We start from the raw sequence: 11,886 nt of genomic DNA on the forward strand, positions 1-11,886 counted from the left end.
GTTCCCGGCGCCCTCCGGGTGGGGAGCCCAAAGGCCACAAGGCAAAGGGAAGAGGGATCCCCCCTCCCTCGTCCCGCCCGCCCCTCCCGCAATTTCCCCGATGAAACACGGACGTGTACTTTTTTTTTTTTTTTACAAAATGTATTCATCTTCCTTGGAACTGAAAAATAAATCTATGTACAAAACAGGAAGAGATCAGGCTCCCCTCACCCACTCGCAAACCCCTGCAGATTTCCTCCGGAGTCCCCTGAGACGGGCTGGACCTCGGGGAGGTTCCCAGAGGGTCGGAAAGAGGTCTGCTCTGATCTGGAGCCAGTTTGGTCAGGAAGGGGGCGGGTCTCAGGATTCACAGGCCGGAGGCTGCGTTTCGTGTCCCAGACTCGCAGGACAGAGACGGGAAGAAGCTAGGATTTCCAAACTCTGAAAGTTTTAAGTTCTTCTTTGGGGTAGGGGGCTTGGATTCCCAAGGGGTGGAATTCTGAAGTGCGAAAATGTACTCCTAGGGGGGCTGAGCGGAGTCCCAGGTTCCCGGGTTGGAGGCGGCACCTGGGCTTCTGGGGTGTAGGGCGAAACCTCAGCCCCACGGGCCGGGAGCCACCAGGAGCAGCCCTGGTCTGGCCCAAGGTTAGAGCCTCGGTTGTGAGGTGGGGCCTGTTTCCAGTGCTTGGACCTTTAAAGATTAATGATGGAGCTCAAAGTGAGGTTCCCATTGGCCGGCTGGGATTCTGGGGGACGGGATCTAAGTTCCAGCGACCGGCAGAGCCCTGGAGTAGTCCGTACTCCAGCAACTTGCAGCCCGGGTTCCGGGTGGGGGTGGGGCCTGGAGGAGGGGCTTAGGCTCCCTTGGCCCGGGGGCGGGGCTGGGGCTCGAGGGGCGGGAGGGGGCGTTGGGGGTGACTAGGGTGGCGCCTCCATCCAGATTCAGTACCCTCCTCCCCTCACCGCAAGGGCTGACAAGTAGTTCAGAGGCCCTTGCGCTGGCGCTTGAGAAAGGAAAGCGTGTAGTCGCTAGGTGTAGACACCTTCTGCTTCTTCATCTGCACTTGCGACTGCGCCGTGAGCTGCAGCTTGATGGCGCTCGAGTTGATCTTGGTGGCCACCAGCAGCTCCTTCATGCCCTTCATCTTCTCGCTCTGGAAAGTGAGCACCGGGCCCTCCGGTGGTGGCGACGCTGCGGGCGCTGGTGCCGGAGCCGCGCTGCCTCCTTCAGGGCCTCGGGCAGTGCCGGGGACTGTCCCTGGGGGCTTCCGAGGGGGGCCCGACATCCCCCCCTGGCCTCCTCCGGGGCCCTTGTCCAGTGCCGGCTTCTTGGGGGGCGGCGGCTCCTCTGGCTTGGACTCACGCCGCGGGCCTCGCCGCCGTCCTTCCCGCGCTTCCTCGCCCCACAGCTCCTCGGCCTCGGCCGCCTCGGCCTCCCGGCTCACGATGCGCACCTTCTGCCGCACCTGGGCAGGGACGAGAAGCGGCAGAGGGGCTGCAGGCCAGCGGCTGGAACCCCAGGCCGTCGAGTCCCAGGGCCTCAGTCTTCTCTGCACCCAAAGGGGACAAGCCAACCCTCTTCAGGACCACAAAGGTTCTGCCTCGGCAGCTGCCGTCACCCCCTGACACCCCCCCACCACCACCCTGTACAGCCGCCCCTCACCTGTCCCTCGAACCGGCCTAGGGACTGCACGAGGAAGGTGGCCCAGCCCACGTGCAGCACCGGCGTGGGGCTGCCCTCCTCCCACTTGCAGATGCCGTCATAGAACCGCAGCAGGTGGGCGAAGCACTCTGGGTCCTGGAGGGCAGAACCCTGGCTCTGGGCCCCCTGGGCAAGGGGAAAGGAGGGCACAGGTTAGACTCCCCCTTAGGCACCCCCTATCACAGGGCACAGTCCAAGGCCCTTGCCTAGGCAAAAAGCCCTGGCTTCCAAACAGGTGAGCATACGGGAAGAGATCTCTTAGAGCCTCTTTCCTTTTATAAAACCTGTCCCTTAGCCCGGACTTGGGGGAAGGCAGAAGACATCCCTTACCTACATCCCACCCCTCAAATGAATGAGGATCACTGACCATGACAGAGATGGGCTTCCACCCCTTTTACCTGAAGGCACAGGGTAGAAACCCCTAAAATAGCCTTGGCTCCTTCAAAGCCAGGCCCGGGAACCCCTACTGCAGCAGAGACTGCAGCTCTCCGTGCAGGGCCACCTTCCCCCGGTAGGCCCCAGTCCTACGCAGCAGTCCCTGTGTCGTGGGCCGGGGAGCCCTGCTCAGGGGGGCAAGGCGAACATGGGCTGCAGCCCCAGCTCGTCACCTGGGTCTGCTCCCCGGGCCGCTCCTCGCCAGCCTCCAGCAGGCTAGCTGCCTCCTTCAGCAAGTTGGGGATGACATCGTTGGCTACTTCAAAGAACTCCTTGTAGATCTCCTCATCTTCACGGCAGTAGTTGTAGCTGTGAGAGCAGGAGGGCACTGTGGGGTCTGGGCCATGGCAGGGACCCCCAGGGACCTGGTGAGCCGTTGGGGTCTTCACTTGGAAATGATGGGTCTGAGCAGGGTGGGGGCAGGTTCTGCTGCTGGGTGTCGGTGACTGGAAACTGGGAGGCCAGTGGAGCCAGGGAAAGGTGTAAGGCCCTCATCAGGGGTCCCAGCCTCCTGGGTGCTGGTGGCCTTGGCCGCCTAGGGACCAGATGGAAAGGGGATAGGGCTGGGGACCCAGGCCTCATGCCCGGATGAAGGTGGTTGGAAATTAGGTAGAAGGGGAAGAAAGGCCGGCCTGAGGCCCTAGCGGGGGATCCTCACTCCTGGATGACAGTGGCCGTGTCAGCCCAGGCCTGCAGGGCTTCGCGCACATTGCGGTTGCGACAGTGGTAGCCAGCCAGGTACATGTAGGGGTAGATGTGCTCATCCCGGTAGTAGGTCTTGGCTGAGGCAATGCCCTGGGGATAGAGTGGAGGGACGTCAGGGAGCAGCCCCAGTGGTCCGGACGGCACAAATCCCATGGGGTCATACCCACGAGGGGCAGTAGGCAGATCCCAAAGAGTCCCGCCTCCAACCTCACCTCCACCCGCTTCTATCCTCTCTCCCAGGTGCTCCTCCCCAGAGTCTGCAGGGCTACCTGCTGAGGCCTGGGCCAGGCTTCAGGTGGCAGGGACCCCCAGAGAACAAGGGCTAGGAAAGGGAAGGGACCCATCCTCCAAGCTCGGGGCACCTCCATTTCCCGGGCTTTCGGACACACTCCTGCACAAACACCAAAGCCTTCTAAGCCCAGCCCAGTGTCCCTCCTGAGCCCCCCACCCCACCCCCATGAAATTAACAACCCCTCCTCAGTGCTCCCGCCACATGTGACATCTGTTATACTCTAGGACGATAAGACGCAGCAGAAAAAGCAGGGCTGAGGGGACAAATTCAGGCCCCAGCACTCCCAGGCTGGGGAACCCAGAATACCCCTCAGACAGCCCTGACTACACTGAACACGTGCCTGGTAAATACAGAAAGGGAAATGGGTGGGTGATACCCCCCAATACACAGCAGGTTCCTCTCTCCTCACCTGCCCCCTCCCAGTCCCCAGGTAGAAGGGGACACCAGCCACTGTTGGGCCTCCCTTCTGTACCCTCCTGAGATGTCCCCACCTTGTGGTAGAGGGTGAGTGGATCTGGCCGGCCAGGGGTGGGCTCCAGTTCCTCCAGATCTGCCAGGTTCCCCAGCGCCATGGGGTACCTGGGAAAGGGTCATGAGCCCAGGCTGCCTCCCAGCCGCCTGAGGCCCAGCCTGGCCACTTCCCCCTACTGACCTTTCCAGATGTCCCAGGTCGTAGAGCAGCCAGAGCAGCTTCTAGGGGGCCGAAGGAGAGACGTATGAGGTGGGGGAGGTGAGGAGGGTCTTGGTCTACCAGGCAGATGGGAGGGCCACACCAGCAGGGACCTCCCACCAGGTGGGTGGGGCCAGAATTCAGGAACCAGCCCCTTAGGGGAGTCAAATCCCTTTCACATCTCAGTTCCACTCTCCCAAGAGCCCTGGGAAAGGCCAGGCCAAAGATTAAGCCGATTAAGCTGTGTTACCAGAGGGGAAGCGGAAGCTCAGCAAGGGCGAGTGCCCCCGCCCAGGGTCCCACGGGCGCCCTCACCTGTTGTAGCTGCAGCAGCTCCAGGGAGTCGGTGTGCAGGTCAATGGAAGGGTTGATGGCACACACCATAAACGCCACCTCCATCTTTCGGTCACAGCGCATGTACGAGCCTTTCAGGTACAGCCAGCTCTTGGGAGAGGACAAGACCAGATGTCTCAGGATGGCCCACCTGCGCCTGCTCCAGGGAATGCCAGCCAGGAAAGGGGCCTCCCCCTTCTTGGCCGGTGGAGATGGTGCCAGGAAAAGGGGAGGTGGCTTGGGCTAGGAGATGAGAGTGTGAAGTGGACAAGGCGGGGAGAAGGGAGAGTACCCGCTCAGCCACACCCGCGTTGACTGTCTGGCCCCTGCGATCTTCGTTGCCCTTGCCATGCCAAGTGACCTCAGCTGTCTGTTCTCCGTTGGGCCCAAACACTACCCAGGCGTGGTCCTCAGACAGGGCCAGGTGGACGTCCCGGAGACCCAGAGCCTGGCAGGCCCCCACCACGGCAAAGGCCACACCAGAGCTGTCCAGTTTAGTGCCTGTGGAAGAGAAGGGAATGGAAGAGGGTCCTCTGAACTCTGACCTGGGGGAAGGGGCCAGGTGGTGATGGGCCATGCTCCCTCCCACCCTCACCTCCAAGCCTGTGCCCAAACCAGATGCTCCTGCCCATCAACTCTCAATCCCTTTCTCCTATGTGTTCGAAGCCCCTCCCTCCCCCTTGACATGCTGCAGCGGAAGAACTTCTTGGCTCTCCCACAGCTCCACCCAGCCTTTGACCCTGTCCCTTCTCTTTCTCTGCAACCGTATTATAATTGTTTTATTGTGCCTATTAGGTTATAACAGGGACAGCAAAAACAGGACCCTCTGGCCAACACTCTTTCTTCACACACCCACTGGTAGATATTCCTAATTTATCTCTGTCCTCTTTTCCTGCTAAGGGCAGAAGCAGGGCACTCCAGGACCTGACTGCCAGTCAAATGGACTTGGAGCAAAGAAGAAAGTTCTTTGCAAACCCTGAGTCTTGAGCTCCTTGACATGAAGCCCCTCCCTCATCTGTTCACTTTAAGAGTCTCAAATGTAGCCAGATTTTGGCTCCTTATTCCCCAAATCTACTCCCGCCTTTCGTGCCTCATACTGGGCGGAGGGACTCCTGGAGCTGCTTAATGGCAGGGATGGGGGTGCTGAGGAGGCAGGGTCAAGTAACTGGGGTGCAGGCCCAGCCCTGCCATTCTGTGCCTTTGGCATATCACTTCCCTTCTCTGGACTTCAGTTTCCCTAGCTGCAAAGAGGGTAGTAACACTTGCCCCACTTCACGAGCCTTACAGGTCGCAAGGGCTCTGCAAACCGTAACAGTGTTGTGAAGAAGTGGGCCAAGGTCCCCAGGTGAGACAGGATTCTCGCCCTTTGCCACCTGTCAGGCTCCAACCTGTGATGAAGCTGAAGAGGGATTGAATGTGGGCCCGATCCTTGAAGTAGGAGCGGCTGAGGCTGTTCCAGATGACATCGGAGACCTTCTTCACCAGTTCTCGGCTGGAGACACCCCCCTCTCGCGGGTAGAGAGACAGGTCTACGGCGCCACGGATCTGGGCGGTGAAGCGGGCATACAGCGCGGCGATGATGGACAGGTCGGCCACGGGGAAGTAGGTAAGCCCGCCAGGTGGGTCGGGCGCGGGGCTGGGCTGGAAGGTGAGCTCGGGCACATTGGTGGGGATGACGCGGTTGACAGCCAGGAAATGCTCCACGAAGCCCAGTACCAAGGACAGGAGCACCAGGTCCGGTTCCTCTCGGCCCAGCTCGGCAGCGAACAGGCGCACCACGTCGTCGATGGAGCGCAGCGGGAACAGCGTCTTCTGGGCGGCCTTCAGCCCCATGGCGGCGGGCCTCGGCCTGCGGGCGAGCCGGAGGAGGGAGGGTCGGGCGGGCACCACCGGGGAGCCCCCTCCCAGGCTCGGCTAAGGTTCTACACCCCCATTCCCTACATTCTCTTGCTTCTCCGCCCCCCTGGCCCTCCGCTCATCTGTTCCCTCTCTTCCGTCGGAGACCCCTCAGCCGAGGCTGTAAGGGCCTCCTCATCCCCCACAACCCCAGGAGCCGCGGCCCCGATGGGGGTGCGCCCCTAGGACCCCGCTGGAGAACCCTCCGTGGCCGCCCCGCCCCCTCTCTACGACCGTACCCCCGGGCACCTAGAGTCCGTCCGGAAGGCGCCCCTAGGCCATGCCCCCCAAATCTCAAGGAGAGTCCTGGCCTGGGTCCCCCGCGCCCACCTCCGCGCTTACATCCCACACAAGGCACCACGGCGCCCGCCGCCTGGAGCCTGCTGGGAAATGGAGTTCCGCCCCTTAGGCCGCACTGCCTGCCGGGAAGTGAAGTCCCGGGCCTTCTCCCGTGTCTGCCGCGATTTGAAATGGTGGCCGGGACGACTGTCCGCGGTGGCTGATGGGAGTGGTAGTCCCGCTTCTCCGGGATCCCCAGCGGTAGGTGAGGAGTGGAGGCTGCGCCACTTTCCTGAGATCCTCCGGGATTGGTCACTCCATTTCACGCCCTCCAGGTAGGCCGTGGGACCGCGGTGCATTCTGGGAAATGTAGTCCCGGGATTAAAGGCGCAAGCGGTCACTGAGTTTAGGCTGTCACGTGTTGTCAAGATGTGAGGCAAAGGGGTATTTTCAAACACTCCCAGAGTACTGTAAGTGCGTTCAAACACTTGAGTTAGATATTGATCAGTATCCATTAACGTGTATATGTGTCTACTGTATGTCTAACAATTCTTCTCTAGTTCTGATCTTGAGAAAATTTAATATATTTGCAAAGAGGAACATCTAAAGAATCGTTATAGTTATTTGCAATAGAATAAAAGTAAAGTAGCGCTATGCATCCTAATGGATCTTCAGAGCACATTGTTGAGGGAAAAACGTTTCAGAACGATATGTATAAGATAGTATCTATATTAAGAACATTTTTTTTAAAGAGTCATTGTTTTTTGTTGGGTTTTTTTGTTGTTGTTTTTTTTAAATTTTTATTTATTTATTTGCCAGAGAGAGCGCAAGCCCACAAACAGGGGAGTGTCAGGCAGAGGGAGAAGAAGGCTCCCGGCTGAGCAAGGAGCCCTTGTCAGGATTTGATCCCAGGACCCTGGGATCATGACCTGAGCAAAGGCAGATGCTTAATCGACTGAGCCACCCAGGCATCCCTATTAAGAACATTTTAAAACTTCAGAGCAGTACTAAATACTTTCTGCAGAATCATCCATTCACCTTCCTTATTCATTCAACAAACAGATTTTTGGTGCCTGTGGGCCCGGCACTCAGTCCTGGGCACTGCATGTATAGCAGTGAGTAGAACATCAAATTTCTGCCCTTCTTCACCTCTGTGGGTATTATCCCCCCAAATCCGTAAGCCTAGTCTAATCATGAGGAAACATCTGACAAGCCCAAACTGAGGAATAGTCTACCAAACACTTGACCAGTACTCTTCAAAAGTGTCAAAGTCATAAGAGATGAGGAAAGACAGAAACTGTTGCAGATTAGAACAGAGTAAGAAGACAGGACAACTAAATGCAATGTGGTGTTCTGGGTTGAATCCTGGGACAGAAAAAAAGACATTAGTGGGAAAAAATTGTCAATAGGGTGGCTGACCATCATAGTTTGCCCAAGACTGAGGGGACTTCAGGAGTTTGGGATTTTTAGTCTTAAAACCAAACTGGTCACGGCACCTGGGAACCCTCCTTGTGAAATTCGAATAAAGTCTATAACTTCGTTCATAGTTTTCATCAGTTCGGTTTGATAAACGTATCATGATTATGTCAGATGTTAATATTAGGGGAAGCTGGGCGAAGAGTATATGGGGATGAGATCACCAAGGACCAAGTTCTGGGGTCCTTCTTCGCATAGAGATTAGGAGACTGGGAAGAACGAGCAAAGGAGACTGGCCTGAGAGAGAGGAAGAAAACCAGACAAGCATCTGTGCAGAAGATGGACCACCGAGGCAGGGGTGGTACTGATAGTGTCAGACGCTGTTCATAGCTCAGCAAACTGAGCACGGAAGACTGACTGGATTTGGTTCAGAGGGAATGCCCGATGACCACATTAAGAGCAGTTTGGGAGCAAAAACCTGAAGTTCCTTGGCTCAAGAAAAATGAGAGCAAAGAAATTGGAGATGGCGCTAATACTCAACTCTTTCAGGGGGCTTTGCAGCAAAGACAGGAAAAAATAAGATGGCGGCTGGTGGGCGGGGCAGGGGAGGGGGGAGAGGGTCAAAGGAGGTTGTGGTGGTGGCGTTCAATGGAGAGCATTGCAGGACCCATGGCCTCGAATGGGTGGAGGGAAGGGGAGTTCCTGAGTGGCAGGTTTGGCCTTTGCTAGAAACATGAACAGTTTCTCTGCAATAATTGGAGAGAAGGCAGAATGCGTGGGCACATGTCCTGGGTACTTTGATTTTCTCAATGACACAGGAAACCCAGTAGGTGGTCTCTTTCCCTCCACACCTTTGCTCAAATGCCACCTTCTCAACGAGGCTGACCCAGGCCTGACCAGCGTACTTAAGATCACACTCTCTGGGGCTCCTGGATGCATCGGACTCTTGATTTCGGCTCAGGTCATGATCTCAGGGTCCTGGGATTAAGCCCACCTCCACCCCGCGTTGGGCTCTGCACTCAGGAGGGAGTCTGCGTGTCCCTCTGCCCCTCCCCCCATGTGTGTGCGAATGTGCGTGCTCGCACTCACTCTCTCTCTCTCTCTCAAATAAAATCTTAGAGAAAGAAAAAGATCATACTCTCCAACACAAATTTCTTATTCTGTCCCTCCACCCTGCTCTACTCCCCCCCCCTGCCAAATTACTAACGTCTTCTAAAGCTAGAACAGAGCTGCTCAGCCAGGGCACTATTGACATTTGGGGCTAGATAATTCTTTGCAGTCGGAGCCTGCCCTCTGTGCTGTCGGATGTTTAGCTGCATCCCCTTTGCTTCCACCAACTATGCCAGCAGCACTTCTTCCCCCGTTGTGACAACTAGTAATGTCTGTGGACGTTGCCAAATGTCGCCTGGAGGGGGGCGGGCAAAATTACCCCCGAATGAGAACCACCATTCCAGCATCTTATATAACTTACTTATTTGTTTATTGTTTGTCTCCTACCACCAAAATAGAAGCTCCACAAGGACAGGAATATTGTCTGTTTTGTTTATTAATGGGTCCCCTATGCCCAGAATAGAGTCTGGCATATAATTGGTCTTCAGCAAAGACTTGTGGAATAAATAGATGCATTATGCAAAAGAGTAACTATAATGATTGACCTGGAATTTATGCTGTGGGAGGAGGGACCTAAGGACACATGAGGGATGAGGGACAGCAAAAGTCGGCAAAATCAGCGGACTGTAGGTTCCGATGGGGTCAAACGTTTACTGGAGTTGGGGTGATAGAGCTGGAAAGATAGGGGTGTTGGTTAGAGATGCTTGAGATAGGGATGCTTGGGACTGAGGTCACAGGGAGAGAGCTGTCCTTATTGGCAATGAAAAGACCTAGCACAGTGCTTCCAGTAGAAATGTAACATGAGCTATATATATATAACTTTAAAATTTCTAGTAGCTACACTTAAAGTAGACTTAAGTGAGATTAATTTTAATAACGTTTGAAATGTTATTTCAACTTGTAATCAATATAAAAATTAATGATCCTTTATATATATTTCCACACTAAGTGTTTGAAATCTGCGGTGTATTTTATACTCACAGCACATCTCAGTTCAGGCTGGTCACTTGTCAAGGGCTCCAGAGCCCATGTAATCGGTGGCCCTCATGCAGGCTGGAGCAGCTCTCCAGGCTGGCTACAAGAGTGTGTGGCTTGGGCAGGGTGGAAGACACGGTCACAGGAGAGCGGGGGTCCAAGGAACTGAGAGACCCAGAGCCTAATCATCCATATGTTCTATCAGTCTCTAAGAACCAAAACTGGAGGAGCAGGGAGAGAGTGACAGCAAGCCAGGAGCTAGAATGTTCAAAAAAGGAGTGATCCATGGGTTGGGAGAGGTCAGAAATGAAATGGGCAGTTTACACCCTGATAACTTGAGTGGACGCCAACTTGAGTGTTTGAAAGGAGGGAGGAGGATGTCTGTAAGCAGCAATGAGAATCATGGAGTGCGCCTACCCCACCTCCAGGCCCAGTGACAGAAGGGGTGGCAGTAGTGACCTCAGGGTTCCTGCTAGAGCAGGGGGTTAAGGACCTTTACAGAAGGGGATGAGGACATGGGGGATTTTGCTGAAGACGGACCATGACCGTGGATAACTATTAGGAGCTGAGCATGGAGATAAGGTCAGAAAGGGGGATGGCCAGAGTATGGAGAAGCTAGGAAGCCTGAGTCCCTTGCGGTGATGTTGAGCAATAGGGATGAAGGGCAGGAGTGAGGTGGGGGCCTGGTGTGAGGGTGAGGGTCCGAGGGCTGGGCTTCCTGCCAAGAGTAGGAAGGGCCCCAAGGCTCTGACTTGATGTCCGCTGATGGAAGCAAGGAGGCTGGGGGAGGGTGGTCCCTCTTGATGTCTGCCAGGGTATATATACGGGCATATACAGCAACACATAGACATAAGCTAATCTTATGGAGGGAGGGGAGAGAGTCACAGGGGAATTCACCCCCTAATTTACAAAAAAAAAAAGGATCGTAATTAAAATTAATCTAAAATAGCGTCAACTATGTAATTTTTTTTTTTAGATTTTATTGATTGGGGCACCTGGGTGGCTCAGTCAGTTAAATGTCTGCCTTTGGCTCAGGTCATGATCCCACGGTCCTGGGATGGTGCTCCGAGCCTGCTTCTCCCTCTCCCTCTGCCTCTCCACCCTACTTGAGTTCTCGCTCACTCTGCTCTCTTTCTCCCTCTCAAATAAATAATAATCCAAAAAAAAAAAAAGACCAAAAAATTTTATTTATTTGAGAGAGACAGCAAGTGTGGGGGCAGCAGGCAGAGGCACAGGGGGAGAGAGAGAGAATCTCAAGCAGACTCCCTGCTGAGCGAGGCACGGGAGTCTGTGCTCGATCCCATGACCCTGAGATCTTGACCCAAGCCAAAATCAAGAGTCCGACACTCAACCGACTGAGCCACCCAGGTACCTCACTGTTGCCCCTTATTCGTAAGGGACGCCCATGACGTATTTAGGTGCTCAGTTCAAGACGTCTGCAACCTACTTTCAAATGGTAGCACGATCGTGCTAGACACACATGTAGGTACCGATAAATATGGAGGTGAAGCAGAGGCAGCAAAATGTTAACAGCTGGTAAGTACAGGTGGAGAATACAAGGAGTTCATATTTTCTCGATCTTTCTGTAGGTTTGAAATGTGTCAACATAAAACAATGGGAGAAAATCAACTTTATTTATTTATTTATTTATTTATTTATTTATTTATTTATTTATTTTTAAATATGGAACGCTTCACGAATTCGCGTGTCATTCTTGCGCAGGGGCCATGCTAATCTTCTCTGTATCGTTCCAATTTTAGTATATGTGCTGCCGAAGTGAGCACTACTTATGTATTTATTTTTAAGATTTTATTTTTAAGTGACCCCTACGCCCTACGGGGGGCTTGAACTCACAACCCCGAAATCAAGAGTCGCCCACTCCACTGACTGAGCCAACCAGAAGCCCCGGGAGAAAATTAATTTTTAAAAATATGAAAATCTTTTGGCTAAATCATTGCTGGGTGTCCCCCAGTTTGGGGAGGATGGCTGCAGGCCTTAGCGCGCAAGAGGCCTCCATGTCCCTGCCCCCTCTCTGGTTCCGCATCTCCATAGGCAGAAACAAACATTTCCAGAGTGCGCTGACGGCATTTTATA

The 11,886-nt window shown here is 54.7% G+C and overlaps 1 protein-coding gene and 1 non-coding gene across 5 annotated transcripts; both read right to left on the minus strand.

Moving 5' to 3' along the window:
• Positions 1-123: 123 nt before the first annotated feature.
• MEN1 (menin 1) lies at positions 124-6,446 on the minus strand. Of its 4 annotated transcripts, none has more exons than XM_045775515.2 (10): positions 6,355-6,446; positions 5,505-5,965; positions 4,409-4,617; positions 4,099-4,227; positions 3,766-3,806; positions 3,605-3,692; positions 2,775-2,911; positions 2,290-2,425; positions 1,643-1,807; positions 124-1,445 (listed from the first exon to the last, which is right to left on the minus strand). In XM_045775515.2, coding segments are annotated over exons 1-10 (1,851 nt in total). In that variant the 5' UTR covers positions 6,357-6,446; the 3' UTR covers positions 124-962. The 4 variants fall into 4 exon arrangements, with proteins under 4 accessions (XP_045631471.1, XP_045631472.1, XP_045631473.1 ...); XM_045775516.2 differs by having other exon boundaries at positions 6,343-6,408; XM_045775517.2 differs by having other exon boundaries at positions 6,252-6,362.
• A 5,023-nt stretch (positions 6,447-11,469) lies between these two features.
• Positions 11,470-11,576, minus strand: LOC123778532 (U6 spliceosomal RNA). Its single transcript, XR_006775936.2, has one exon. It is a non-coding gene; the product is annotated as a U6 spliceosomal RNA (small nuclear RNA).
• Between the last annotated feature and the right edge of the window lie 310 nt (positions 11,577-11,886).

This window comes from Ursus americanus, chromosome 24 (assembly GCF_024610735.1).
Source record: "Ursus americanus isolate L20-20 chromosome 24, mUrsAme1.1.p, whole genome shotgun sequence".
In the NCBI taxonomy this organism is placed as follows: Eukaryota; Metazoa; Chordata; class Mammalia; order Carnivora; family Ursidae; genus Ursus; species Ursus americanus.

What these genes read in the sequence shown, in the direction of transcription:
- MEN1 (XM_045775515.2), bottom strand. An exon ending in GACCTGGGACATCTGGAAAG is followed by an intron (nt 3,693 to 3,765) that starts GTCAGTAGGGGG and finishes ACCCTTTCCCAG; the next exon opens with GTACCCCATGGCGCTGGGGA. An exon ending in ACGGCCACTGTCATCCAGGA is followed by an intron (nt 2,426 to 2,774) that starts GTGAGGATCCCC and finishes CTGCTCTCACAG; the next exon opens with CTACAACTACTGCCGTGAAG.